Raw genomic sequence first — 15,130 nt, 5'->3', positions numbered from 1 at the left:
ATAATGAAAACACTTAAACGTCCTTTGATAGATGGAGATATAAAATGTGGCATATATATACATATACAAAATATTATTCATTGCAGCAGACTATTATTCATTCACAAAAAAAGAAGGAAATCCTGCCATTTGTGACAACATGGTTAAACCTGGAGAGCATATGCTAAGTCAAATAGTGTATGGGATTATTTACATGTGGAATCCTAATTAAAAAAAAAAAGCCGATTTCATAGAAACAGAAAATAGAACAGTGACTGAGAGGCTGGGGGGAAGGTGACATGTAGGTCAAACGGTAAAAGTTTCAGTTATAAGAAAAGTAAATTGTGAAAATCTAACATATAGAATGGTAACTATAGTTAGTAATACTGTAGTGCACATTAGAAAGTTGCTGGGAATAGACATTGTGTTCTTTTCCACCACCCTACACAAAAAAGGAAAGCTAACTATATGAAGCAATGGATAGGTTATTTTGATCTTGGTAATCATTCATCAACATATACATATACATATATCAAATCATCACATTGTACACATGTTACATACATACAACCGTATTTGTCGTTTGTTCCTCTAAAGAGGGGAAAAAAAACCAAACAAACCAGAAAGTATCACAGCAAATAACTGCCTGAGTGGGCTCAAATCTCCACCCAAACAGTTAAACTGGAGGGACGTGTAGTTAACCAGTACTTAGAAATCTATCGAGAAATCATGGAAGAAAGATAAGGTACCACAGGATTAGAGATGAAGAAAGAGTGTTTAAGGAGAGAAAATACTAAATGGCTTTCTGTGGAAAAAATTACAGAACAGTTAATTAAAAAGGTCTGTAACCATCTAGGTAAAAAAGTTGGGATCCCTTGGGACAGTGACTCTTTGTCAATAATTATACGTATCAAACTATAATTCCCACGACTAGGGTGTAAACTCTGCCAGGGCAGGGACTACTCTCTATTGTTTCCTCTGCATCCCCAGTATTTAAAATAGACCCGGGCACATATAAAGTTTCAATAAACCTTATTTCCTTTTGTGATGAGATTACTGGATTGGTATAACTAAAAACATGGCGAGAGTACAGAGTTGACCCTGGAATAACATGGGTCTGAACTGCATGGGTTCGTCCATCTACATGTGGATTTTTTTCAGTAAATATGATATGGTACTGTAAATATATCTTCTCTTTCTTATGATTGTCCTAAAAATGTTTTTTCTCTAGCTTACTTTATTCTAAGAATACATTATATAATATAAAAAACATACAAAATGTGCGCTAATCGACTGTTAATGTTATCAGTAAGGCTTCTGGTCAACACTAGGCTATTAGTAATTAAGTTTTTGGGGAGTCAAAAGTTACACATGGATTTGACTGTGTGCTCCTGGAGGTTCGACTGTATATAAACAGGAGAGGATACTTTTTTTTTTTTAAGAATTAACACATTTGATACAATCTCTCTTGAAGCTTTGTCAACAATGACTGAGAAATTGAAGGTGAACTAGAAGACATCTAGACAGGTTTTAACTGACTGGATGACCACACCTGGTGGGTCCTGATAAATGACAGGAAGGGGTTTGTTTTGTTTTTTTAAGATTTTATTTTTAAGTAATCTCTACACCCAATGTGGGACTTAAACCCACAACCCCAAGATCAAGAGTTGCACGCTCTACCGACTTAGCCAGCCAGGCACCCCCAGTTTTTGTTTTTGTTTTTTATTTTTCAGTAACCTCTACACTCAATGTGGGGCTCAAACTCATGACCCTGATACCAACAGTCACAGGCTCTTCCGAGTGAGTGAGCCAGGTGCCCCAGTGATGGGAAGTTGTTTTTTTTTTAAAGATTTTATTTATTTATTTGACAGAGAGAGACAGCCAGCGAGAGAGGGAACACAAGCAGGGGGAGTGGGAGAGGAAGAAGCAGGCTCCCAGCAGAGGAGCCTGACGTGGGGCTCGATCCCAGAACACCGGGATCACGCCCTGAGTCGAAGGCAGACGCTTAACCGCTGTGCCACCCAGGCGCCCGGGGAAGTTTTTTGATATGGCCTGCAGGACTCTGTACCAGGCCCTGTGCTACTCGACTTTTTAATCAAAAGATAAGAATATGACCTACAGGGCATTATCATCAAATCTGCAAATGGCATAAAACTAGAATATTATACAACACAGCCTTCAACTTATTAAATGACAGAATTAGAAATAAAAAATTTATAAGACGACCAAAATTTAGTAAGAAACAGGTTATGTGGATTTATTTATTTATTTAGGGGTGGGGGAGGGGACAGGGAGAGAGAATCTTAAGCAGGCTCGACTCAGGGCTAGATCTCATGACCTGAGTCGAAATCAAAGAGTCAGACGCTTAACTGACTGAGCCACCCACGCGCCCCGGAATAATTTAAAGTCTTAAACCTTGTATTTAAAAAATCAACTGCAAGGGTGCCTGGGTGGCTCAGTTGGTTAATTAGCTACCTTCAACTCAGGTCATGATTCCAGGGTCCTGGGATTGAGCCCCGTGGTGGGCTCCCTGCTCAGTGGGGCGTCTGCTTCTCCCTCTCCGTCTGCTCCTCCCCCTTCCCCCCACTTGTGCGTGGGCACTCTCTCAAATAAATAAATAAAATCAACTGCAGCTGGAAAGGGGCCGGAACTTGGCAACTCTCCAAAGGAAAGCCCTCAGAAGCTTTTGTCTCCAAATCCAGAGCTTGTCCTGCTGGGGGGGACTGAGGAAGCGCTCAATTCTTACCAGATATCCTGGCAAACTCAGAGGCAGGTCTCCTGGGACCAGCACAGTGTGTAGCTCAACCAGTGTCCCAAGGGGAAACCTCTGCAGCCATACTTGCTGCACATCACCCTGATGGACAGGCCTGGGGAGGTCGGCACCGGTCCTCTGCCCTTAGACGGATGGCCAGGCCTCCAAACCCGGCTCTCGGCCGCTAAGGTTCTATGACAGTTACTGGAGCAGAGATCAATGCTACTCTGCTTCCCTCTATCAAGAGAGCCATTAAGAGAAATGTGAAGCTGATTTCATCAATGAGGCCCACCTACAGCCCCACCCTGGGAGTAAGCTAGAAATCACTCCTGGGTCCCCTTCAGGCCCTGAATTATTTTTCAATTTGAAAATCAGAATGGCATCATGGTGGACTGACTCCCTTCTGAGTCTCAGTGGTATCAAACAAGGCTGGATCCTACTCCCATTCAGTGTTCTCCGGTATCCCTGGTGTATGTAGCCCCACATGGGGCTTCTGGAGATAGTTTCTCTCATCCTTGCCTTCAGGCCAGCCCGCCTAGCAGGTAACCTCATCCCAACTGCACAGATGGAAAAACAGGCTCAGTGGGTTAGAAGCCCGCCCAAGGCCAAAAATTTAACTCCGTATCTGCCTGATCCACCTTCTTTCCCCAGTGCCCTAATCTTTGTGATGTCCTTGGAGATGACCTTGTCTGGCTCCCGACTGAAGTGGGAGTGTGTCCTTCAGCTTTTGCCAATAGGAAGCCTCTTTGCTGACAGCAAGTACCAGAAGCCAGGACCCTGTGGGAGGCCCTTGGTGAGCAATGACTGATTTAAAAATATGTTTTCAGACACTGCAGGCCCCAAAATGGTTGTATTTCCAGATCTTTCATCTCTCCGCGATGTTTCCTGTGGTTGGTCACCTATGTGCCTGCCTCAATTGAATGGCTCAGCATTATTCCTTCAAAGCCCTACCTTCCAACCTTTGCTAGTATAGTTCCCTCATTTCACAGGCTCCTCCCACACTTTCCACCTTTGTCCTTCAAAGCCAACTTGCCCTGTGTAACCCTCACTGGTTCGACCCAGTGAGAATTCATCACCTGCCCTTCATGCTCTCACGGCCCTTGCTTGTGCCTTCCTAAAAGTATATTCAGATCAGCCTCGTATCATTTATTAAAAAAATAGAGAGCTAGGGTGCCTGGCTGGCTTAGTTGGTAGAGCAGGTGACTCTTGATCTTGGGGTTCTAAATTCAAGCCCCACGCAGGGTAGAGAGATTATTTAAAAATCTTAAGAAAAAAAAAGTCAACTGCAAATGCACAAAATCGTTTAATTGGTTAACTGGTATAGCTGTAGAAAAGATTAAAGAATTTCAGCTATACGCAAAATCAGTATTACTTTCAAAAAAGCTAGAGTAATTCTGTGGCATGAGTGGAAACACAGTGTCCTGAAAAAAGGAGGTGAAGGCGGAGCTACCTTCTGCTCTAATTACATAGGTGACCAGCCATTTGCCTGAGGTGCTTTCTAGGATACAGGACTTTCAATCCTAAAAACAGGACAGTCTCAGGCAAGACAGGACAAGCTGTCACTGTACTACCATGTAATCCAAGTATGCCCAGAAGACGGTAAGCAGGACACACTGATAAATTAAAATCACTATGATATTATGAGAAATCACCGAAGCAACCAGAGTTATTCAAGAGTGTTCCAGTGTGAAGGGAGATCATAACAAGGATTAGAATTATTCTGTGTACCTTTAAAAGGCAAATTAGGACCCAAAGACGAAATGTAGAGCACAGATAATTTTGGTGCAATATAAAGGATATTCTGGTAATTACAGATACGTTATCACTGGAAGTGTTAAAATAGAAAACTTCCCAGAGGAATTTTTGTAGAGGAGAGAGACTTTCCCCTGGAAGTGTCTGTCAACTCTACAAGCTGGTGATCCTACACACTCAGTTACACATGGATTTACTACCTAATGACTGAATTTATGTCCACATTAGGTTTCTCGGTAGCCCTTTAATTTTGTCCTACATGCCTTCTGCCAGAATACGGCAAGTAGGAAGATAAAGAGATCAAACAGAGATCTTACCTACAACTGTAAGTTTCAGACTGTGTTTCTTTTTTCCTTGAAAAAATTCGAAGGAAGGGAAATGACTGAAGAAATGGAACTGATACAGAAGCTCCGACACGAGCCGAGGAACAGCAGAAGGCTGCGAGCACTCACCCATGCCAGATTTACCGTCCGGGTACGTGTACACTTGTCCATTGTTTTTGATAATTGGGAGGTTAGAAGGTAAAGGAGCAACTTCTTCTTCACTCTCCTCAGAGCTGGAGCTGCTACTCGTGTCCTCACTGCAGCTGTCATAACCGTCAAACATCCCGAATGAGTCTCTTCTCTTCCTTTCAGAGCGTGAAGAATGTTCAGTCTTAAAAGTAGAAGAAATCAATAATACATGACACAGCACGGATACACCCCCCACCCCCAAAGAACTTAGTTCAGATTATGGAAAGTGGTATCTGAAAAATGAAGATCTACCCCTCAGAAATGATAATTTTATTCTGTAAGAAAATGTTTGTTTCAAAACAGAGGCTTCCCTTTCTACAAGGTGCAAGTTTATTAGCTCCCGTGTTAGCTAATAAGAACGTCAACAGTGACAGCAAGAACGGCGTAGGATCAGAAGATCACTACGTAATTTAAGCTTTGACAGAAACTAGGTGGGTCACTTCTCTGTAAAAAAGGAGATTGGGGCGCCTGCGTAGCTCAGTCGTTAAGCATCTGCCTTCAGCTCAGGGCGTGATCCCAGGGTCCTGGGATTGAGCCCCACATTGGGCTCCTCTGAGGGAGCCTGCTTCTTCCTCTCCCACTCCCCAGCTTGTGTTCCCTCTCTCGCTGGCTGTCAAATAAATAAATAAAATCTTAAAAAAAAAAAAAAGGAGATTAGATGATTTTTAAAAAATTGTGGTGAAATATACATAATAAACCGATGATTTCTCAATTTGCCTTTCAGTTCTGAAACTATAGGTTTCTACAATAATTTAGAGCATCGAGAAAATATATAGATGCTTTTAAAAATCACTGTAAGAGCTCTGGAGGGATTAATTGGGGATTTTTTAATTTTAGAGATAATTTACAGATATTAACCATTTAAAAATAATAGAAGATGACATTTGTACATACGTAACCCTATCTCATTTTTTTCCTTAACATAAACAGTGGTTAAAAAAAATTCCAAGTATCTCAAGCTAAACATTATTTTCTTTTCAAAGGAAAAGCACAAAGACGCTGTATCTTCAGTGAATGCTACACATTTGCTCCTCCAAAAAGATATGCTCTCTCTCAAAGCCACCCAAACCTCCAAAAAGTAATATTACCAACTCCAACCTTTCCTGAAATACACTGCAGAACTTCAAGTTTAGTGAGAAGAAAGGAAAAAGAAAATAGGAAAATAAAGAGCAAAAATAATATTCAGGAAAAAATAATGTAAAAGGAAATAGAAGCAACATAGGAAGCAAAAGAAAACTTCAAAAAAAAAAAAAAAGACATAAACACACTGAGTTAAAACTAGAGTGAAAAGTTACCAACCAAAGAATCTTTAGAGTTTGGTACCTATCCTATTCTTTTGCTTCAGTTAGTGTTTTTTGGTGTCATTTTACACTTTATGCACAGTTTCTTTCCTGGCTAGTTTAACTTCCTACCATGACCAATAACAAAGCTGAAATCTGTTATCTAAAGCCTGACAAAATAAAACCAAGCAGACGCATCTCTTAGTTTTGAGAGACTGAGCTATTATTTTCAGGTATGCAGGTATGGAACATTGTACTAAAATGGGAAACTGATTTTCACATGTATCAGGTGTAACTATGAAAGTGACAAAATCAGTTTCATAATCCACACAATGGAAATATTTTTTACCCAAATGAATACTCTCTTTTAAGAAGGCTCCTTAGGAGACTCTATGCCTGCTACAAACGCTGTTGCCACAACCTCCAACTTATAGTATTCTTTTAGACCTCTCTTTTAGATCCAATTTTAAAAAGAAAACCGTATTGTGTGTGGATACTTTGTAATCATTCCGTTACCCTCAACAGTTTCCCCCAGCTTGATTACCCATCTTATTTAACAGATTTGGTTCTGAATAACTTGCAGGTATTTAAAAAAAAAAATCAAAGGTATTTTCAAAAGAATCAAAATCTGCTACCACCAGATTTCAAAAGAATAAGATTCTGAGGGCAATGCCAAAACAGTCTAGCAACATTCTGAACTGATAAGATGATAGAATGGGACAGTCCTTGTTTCAGTGAAGGGTGGTGCTAACAGCACAGAACTTGCACAGCCCTAGATTTGGGTCTCGACTTTGCCCTTCGTTAGCTGTGAACTCAGCTGTGAAACAAGTTATGAGCTGCTGCTCCTATTCATTCAACGTTCAACAACATTTGTCAAGCATTTGTGTGTCTCACAGTAGCAGAGGCTAAAGACAGCGTAGTGTACAGAGCAGACAAGATTCATGCTTTTCACAAAGGTTACCAGTCTACTGGCAGGAGGAATCCAAGCAAGGCCACATGAAGGCAGAGTCAAACTGTGCCAGGAGTAGTCAGTTAAGATTCAGGGGTGAGGAAAGGCTTTGGTGAGATAAGACCTCCACGCCAAAAAAGGCAGCCAATTGAATATCTGGTGCTGGGATGTTTTAGGCAAAGTAAAGAACAAGAAAAAGGCTTTCAGGGGCGCCTGGGTGGCACAGCGGTTAAGCGTCTGCCTTCGGCTCAGGGCTCAAGCGTGATCCCGGCGTTATGGGATAGAGCCCCACATCAGGCTCCTCCGCTATGAGCCTGCTTCTTCCTCTCCCACTCCCCCTGTTTGTGTTCCCTCTCTCGCTGGCTGTCTCTCTCTGTCAAATAAATAAATAAAATCTTAAAAAAAAAAAAAAAAGACGAAGGCTTTCGGGTTGGAATATACTTGGCACACTGAAAGGCCAGCGTGGCTGGTGCCCTGCGTGAGAGGTGTAGGAGATGGGGCTGAAGGAGGATATAGAGGCCACATCATGAGGACCCTTGAAGGCCAGGGTAAAGAAGTGATATTCTTTTTTCCTGAGGGCAATGGAAAGATATTATGAAATATTTATCACAGTGTCTAGAATGCATGCTTAATAAACACTGGCTAGAATTTTAAGTTCCAGTAGATTCATACAGCCAACGTCCACGCAGAGATGATCTTTTATACCCATAGTTTTCACATAAGCTTGTCCGCTTTACAGCTAGCTTGGCTAGCAGCTAATGCATATTTATTGACCCTTAAATGTCAGTGTAGAATATCTTATTCGGACTCTACTTGTCAGTGAATATAACCTTGCAATTTCGGGGGGTCAACAATTACAAACAGCTTGGTTTCAACACTGCAGGCTGTTAAGCTTAAAAAATATAAAAGTATCACAGTCAAATACATTTGGAAAATTTTCCTTATTTCAAGGCTTCTTTAAACCTTTAATATGCTTATGAACATTATGATAAGTTAAGAGGGATATACAGTATGCAGTCTTTAAAGTCCAAAGCATCTTCAGGGACTAATGATCTAGAGAAAAGCTCTCTAACCTTCTCCATAGTTTCGGCTCGCACAGAAAATGATCATCTACACAACGCAATGGTTATAAGCCCCTGAATGTACCCAGTCTGAGGTCTCTGACTATCCAAATATTGCAGGGATAAATTATCTTGACAAATCCAGGACACACTAGTTGGGAAGCTATATTCTACTTGGTAAATGGTGCTCCTTCGGTATTTTTTTCTTAGATTAGACAGAATACTCATGAACTACACATATGAGCTGTAACCAACTTACTCTATGTTAAACTTACCATTTACTGAGGGGGAACTTAATTGGAAATCCCTGCATCAGACCAAAATCCCTAAGGGGGCTGCAACTTCAAAGGGTAGGAAGAAAAAAATCTGACTACATGCAAAAGAAGACCTCAAGTGAGCCTTTTTTGCCCATGCACTGGGTGGAGAGGCTACTCTGGGATTTTATAACCACAGGCCTGCTCTCCTGTACCTCTGAGGATATAACTTACACTATCCTAGATGGTTAGGAAATCCCCAGTTCAAGACATTAAAGTAGTTCCAGGCCACTAGTGCCCCATGACACTCAGCAAAAGCATCCTAAATCATTTCAGGAAATAATCACCTACAATTCAGGCCTTTCAGCATTCCCACAGATTTGATCAAGTATTAGTACACAGTAAGTATCAAACACATGATAAGCAATCCATCACAAGTGTCAGCAGAAATAGATCAGGAATCCCAAATAGGCACTGAAATTGCTAGACAGAGTATAAAAGAACTATTCAAGAACTGTTTTTTTTTTAAGATTTTATTTATTTGACAGGGAGAGAGGGGCAGACAGAGGGAGAGGAAGAAGCAGATTCCCTGCTGAGCAGAGAGCCTGATGTGGGACTCAATTCCAGGACCCTGGGACCATGACCTGAGCTGAAGGTAGATGCTTAACTGACTGAGCCACTCAGGCACCCTAAGGACTGTTGAACAAGAAATAAAAAGGGGCACTTTGGTGGCTCAGTCGGTTAAGTGTCTGACTCTTGATTTCAGCTCAGGTCATGATCTCATGGTTGTAGGACTGAGCCCTGCATTGGGTTCCTCGCTTGGCAGGGAGTCTGCCTGAGACTCTCTCTCCTCTCCCTCTGCGCCATCCCCCTCCCCACACGCACACATGCATGCGCATGCTCTCTTCTCTCTCTGAAATAAATAAACCTTAAAAAAAGAAAATAAAGAATGGGCAAAGGAATAAAAAGCAATCAGGCAGACCTGAAAAGAACCAAATGTAACTTCTGTAAATGAAAAATATAATTGCTATAATGAAAAAAAAAAAAAAAACAAAACCACCCACCACCGAAACACTTCAATAGATGGGTTGAATAGCAGATCAGACATGGCTGAAAAAGAAATGGGGAAATGGTGAATAAACATTAAGAAAAAACCCAAAACACAGCAAAGAAATACAGAAACATAGAAAAGAGGTTAAAAGAGCATAAAATGTAAAGATCTAATAAATGTCTAATGTGACTTCTCGAAGGAGAGAATATGGAGATGCTGAATGAAAAGACTGAGAATTCTGCAAAAACACTGGAAGCAAATTCAGACAGAACTATCACATATATTAAACACAAGAAAAAGAAAACCACATTTAAACAGATCATAGTACCAGTGCAAAACACGAGAATGAAGATTTAGAAAGGGACCGATCACTACAGTGAATCTCACTCATCAAGAAGTCCAACCTCAGGCTCATTCAGTCCGATCAGCAGCTTAGTGATGGACACGCATCACCAGTCATTTAAGAAAGGCCTCTGAGGGGCGCCTGGGGGTCTCAGTCAGTTGGGTGTCTGCCTTCAGGTTGGGTCATGATCCCAGGTCCTAGGATAGAGCCCCAAGTCAGGCTCTCTGCTCAGCGGGGAGCCTGCTTCTCCCTCCCTCTCTCTCTCCCTTCCCTCTGTCCCTGCTCGCGGGCTCTCTCTCACTCAATCTCTCAAAGGAATAAGTAAAATCTTAAAAAAAAAAAAAAAAAAGAAAGAAAGAAAGAATGGCAGGCCTCTGAGAATGTGAAAGACCAAAACAAATCTTCAGGAAAAAAGAATCTATGGTGAAACAGAAGCAATATAAGGAGCAAAAATAAATAAATAAATAAATAAAAAATAAAATAAAATAAAACAAAAAACTCACAAAAAAAACAAAAAGCCCTTTCAAAAACGAAATTAACGGGGCACCCGGGTGGCTCAGTTGGTTAAATGTCTGCCTTTGGCTCAGGTCATGAACATGAATCTGGGGTCCTGGGATTGAGACCTGCATCTAGCTCCCTGCTCCGTGGGGAGTCCACTTCTCCCTCTGCCCCTCCCCCCCGCCTCACACTTGCTCTCTCCCATAAATAAATTAAAACAAAAATCTTTAAGAGGGGCGCCTCTGTGGCGTAGTCGTTAAGTGTCTGCTTTCGGCTCAGGGCGTGATCCCAGTGTTCTGGGATTGAGCCCCACATCAGGCTTCTCCACTGGGAGCCTGCTTCTTCCTTTCCCACTCCTTCTGCTGTGTTCCCTCTTTCACTGGCTGTCTCTTTCTGCCAAATAAATAAAATCTTAAAAAAAAAGTCTTTAAGAAAAAAATGAAATTAATTCTTCAGGGATGTAAGAATAGGATACCATCAGTGAACAAGATCCTGAAATTTAAAAACAGAAGAGGCAAAATAATCTCTATATATTGTACACCTGAAACCAATGTAACATTGTGTCAACTTACATCCAAATAAAAAAAATTAAAGAAAAAAGAAAAAAAGGAAAAAAGGTAATTCAGTGGAAAAAAAAAGAGTCTTTTCAACAAAAGGTGCTGGATCAAGCCAATTACCAAATTAAAAAACAAAACAAAAGAAAACCCAATTCTGATCTATATATCACATCATCTACAAAAATTAACTCAAAATGGATCACAGACCTAAATGTAAGAACTATAGAACTTCTAGAAAAAAAAAAAAAAGAAAATCTTCATGTCCTTACATAGGCATATAATTTTTAAATATGACATCAGAGGTATGATCCATAAATGAAATATATTGGTAAGTTGGACTTCATCAAAATTAAAAACTGGTCTTTGGAAGATACTATTAAGAGAATAAGACAAGGCACAGACTAGAGAACAATATATGCAAATCACATGTCTGATAAAGGATTGGTATCTAGGATATATAAAGAACTACAAAAACTCAATAACTGAAACAGTCCAATTAAAAAACAGGCACAGCAGGTCAACAATTCATAGATACATGGATGGCAAATAAGGACATGAAAAGATGCTCAACAGCACTGGTCATTAGGAAAACGCAAATTAAAACCACGAGACACTCTTACACATCTATCTAATTGCCCCAAATTAAGAACGAATAAAAACACCAACCCTTTATGGTCTATGCAGCAAATGGAACACTCAAACACTGCAGATGGGAAGGTGAAATAGTAAAAAACATTTTGTAAGAGACAGTTTGTTAAAATGTTAAATATACAACACATATCACCCATTCCATTCCTATTTACCTAAAATAAATGAAGATACGTCCACACAAAGACACGTGTACACGCGTGTGCGCGCACACACACACACACACGAATGGTCGTACTAGCTCAAAATTGGAAACAACCCAAACATCAACAGGTGAATGAATAAACAAATTATGGCATATCCACAGTGATTCCATCTTGCTGCTTGGCAACAAAAAGGAATGAGTTGATACACACTTAACAAGGGTAGGTCTCAAAATAATTACGCTGAGTAAAAAACCAGACAAGAGCACATGCTGTATGACTCCATTTATATAAAACTTTAGAAAATGCAAACTATTTTTGCATTTCCTTCATTTTTAACGTTCTATTTCTATTCCAAAGTCCCACATTACATTTAATAGTCATGTCCCCTAAAGCTCCTCTTGGCTTTACAATTTCCCAGGTTTTCCTGGTTTTTGATGACCTTGACAGCTTTGAGGAGTACGTGGTCAGGTATTTTGATGAATGATCCTCGACTGGGATTTGTCTCGGTATTTCCTCAGGACCAGATTGGGGCTGTTTTTGGGAAAAAAATCAGCGGTACTGAGAAGTACCCTTTGTATCAAATCAAACAAGGAAACATACTATTAACATGACTTACCACTGTTGGTATTGACCTTGATCACCTCTACCTGAAGCAGTATTTTTCAGGTTTTTCTATGTTATATAGAATTACTCCTAACCCCTCTCCATACTTTACTTTTTGGAAGTGGCTTTGCAAAGTCCACACTTATGAAGTGGGGAGTTATGCTCCCACTCCTTGACAGCTGTGCATCCACACAAATAATTTGGAATTCTTCCACACAGATTTCTCCTTTTGGGTTTATGTGAGGTTTTTTTCGTTTATCTCCAGTTGAAACACTACCTGATGCTGTCTCTCAGGGTAGCAAATTCAGATTACGTGATTTCCACCTGCCTCTTATAGGTGATGAGAAGTTTGAAGACCTCATCTAGGTTTTAGTCTTACTATTTTCCTTCTTTTAATAAGCAATCTACGGAGAGATACTTAAAGACCACGCAAATATTCTGTTCATCAAAATTTCACTTTAGATTTAGCATCCAGTGAGGATGTTGCCCAATCTGTTACTAGAATTTTCCAGCCCCAGAGTTTCTTCCATATTCTCAGTTGGCACTCTTCTGTAGGGAATATCCCTCTTTTTTCTCTTATTATGGGTATTCGCTCATGGATTCCTACTTTTCAGTGGCCTATAATTCATTATAGACCTTAGTTATCTGGGAACTCCCAACTGTTCCAGATTTAGCCAATGGAAGCCCCATCAAGCTAACTCATGTCATTCTGACGAGCCTGTATCATTGAACAATTCCATACTTTCTGGCATAACAAGATATTCCAGGCTTATCTTATACTCATTTTCCTGTCCCAACCCTAGAACCAACCATTTCTTTTAGTGGGGGTATCAGAAATAAAGATGTGGGTACTCTGTGTGCTCACTGCTATTGAGGTCTCTGGGCCCTTCAGTAGATGGAACTGCAATATATACATACATGTATGTGACATATGCCATATGTATAAACACATGTATCTTAGAAAATCATGAGTATACACTTTTAACTCCAATTCCAATCCATCCTTTAGGGCTTTTCCTTATCTTCCCACATCTGTACTTGGAGCTCTCTTCTTCCACAGTGAAAACCCTGGCTTCCACCCAAATTACACATACTAATTTGCTCAATCTTTCTATACATTTAAATAGTTGCAGAAGCATTACATCCATACTGCGGCAAAAAACAAACTATGAGACCAGAATTTCTTTGTAGTCCCATCTCCCCAAACTGAAGTTCAAAGTATTGAGTTTAAGAGTTACTCGGGTTATTTATTTTTCCCTCCTTCAATGTGGTTATGTTATCGATTTCAAATAAGTTGTTTTGTTTTTAGTCTTCCCTGCATCCTTACTGAATTAATTTCGTTTCTGGGGCCTATCTAAAACACTGCCCTGCTTCCAAATATAAAGAACTACAGAAAAAGTTACAACTTGGAGAAACATTGTTTCCTTCCCTGGCCTCACCATCCACCTTTGCAGGCAGGTAACCAACTTTACTGTTTTCTGGTTCATCCTTCTTGTGTGTATATATTTTGAAAAGGCACATAGGTATATTTATTTTCTTATTCTTCTTTCTTACAGAAAAGGCCACACATTCATTTCTCTGTCCCTTGCTTTTATTCATTCAGAAATATATCCTGGAAATCATTCCATTTCAGTGCATAGCCATCTTTTTTTTTTTTTTTTTTAGCTGAAAAAAAAAATTCCGTTGTGTGTTTACTACATCTCCTTTGTTTGGACAGTTAGCAGTTCTCAATGTTTTGCAATTACAAATATTGCTTCAATGAACAAATTTAAGCATGTGTGTAAACATATACATCTAGAACTGCCTGAGGTATACTCTCAATGTATATTCTTTGGGTAAAAGAGTGAATGTGCATGTAATTTAGTTAGGTATTACCAAATTTCCCTCCAGAGAAATTTTACCATTTTACATTTGAATGAGCAATGGTGAGTGTATTTTTGCCAATATAATGGATGAAAAATGGTATGTTAGTGTAGTCATTTATTTATTTTTTATTTTTTTACTTTCTACTTGGAAAGAACTTCAAACTTCTGGGAAAGTTGGAAAATAGTACAATGGAATCCTGTGTACTCCACTTGGATTTGCCAATTATTAACATTTTGCCTCATTTGTTTTATTCTTCTAAATATATAGACATTTTAATAACCAACCATTTGAGAGTAAGTTGCATAATCATATCTTTTTGTCCACCCCAAATTCAGTATGTATTTTCTAAAAATAAAATCGTTCTCTCATAACTACTGCATTGTTAACAGTTTCAGGAAATTTGACATTAATGTGATACTTTCCCCCAATTTACCATCCATCATCCAATGGGCCCAAAAATATCCCTTATATAGCATTCTTCCCTTCAGTCTAGAATCACGTCATATTTGTCTTCGTTTCGTTTAATCTGGAAGATTACTTCTGAATAACGCAGGCTCTTTGTCACAGAATGTTTGTCACTTGAGGCTCCTGTTTCCTCATTAGATCAAGTTATGTACCCCCACAATACTACATAAATGAAATGACGTTCTCAGAACATTACATCCAGAGGCATCTTTAAGAAGCCTGTTTGGCCCTCTCTGCTGATGTTAATTTTAATCATTCTTTCGAAGCACTGTACAATTTTCCCCCTGTACACTTACCGTATTTCTCCTTGCAACTAATAAACAATCTTGCAGATGTATTTTAAAACATGCAAATATTGTTTCTCATTGAAATCTCGCTCCACCCCATCCCTAAAGTTAGCATCCAATAACTCCT

General features: G+C 39.7%; 1 protein-coding gene across 8 annotated transcripts in view; it reads right to left on the bottom strand.

The window, feature by feature from the left end:
• The window catches only part of MBTD1 (mbt domain containing 1), a 67,397-nt gene that overhangs the window by 38,212 nt on the left and 14,055 nt on the right, over nt 1-15,130 (bottom strand). For all 8 annotated transcript variants that reach the window (XR_002144030.2, XM_034641535.1, XM_034641536.1 and 5 more), the window contains one exon: nt 4,936-5,137. Coding sequence is in view for 7 of the 8 variants with exons in the window: in XM_034641532.1 (XP_034497423.1) it covers nt 4,936-5,137 (202 nt within the window). In the remaining variant the exon portion in view is untranslated. The remainder of the gene's footprint in view (nt 1-4,935; nt 5,138-15,130) is intronic.

This window comes from Ailuropoda melanoleuca, chromosome 13, assembly GCF_002007445.2.
Source record: "Ailuropoda melanoleuca isolate Jingjing chromosome 13, ASM200744v2, whole genome shotgun sequence".
Classification (NCBI taxonomy): domain Eukaryota; kingdom Metazoa; phylum Chordata; class Mammalia; order Carnivora; family Ursidae; genus Ailuropoda; species Ailuropoda melanoleuca.
Note: the sequence above shows the minus strand (reverse complement) of the source record. Positions and strands in the feature narration are given on the sequence as shown.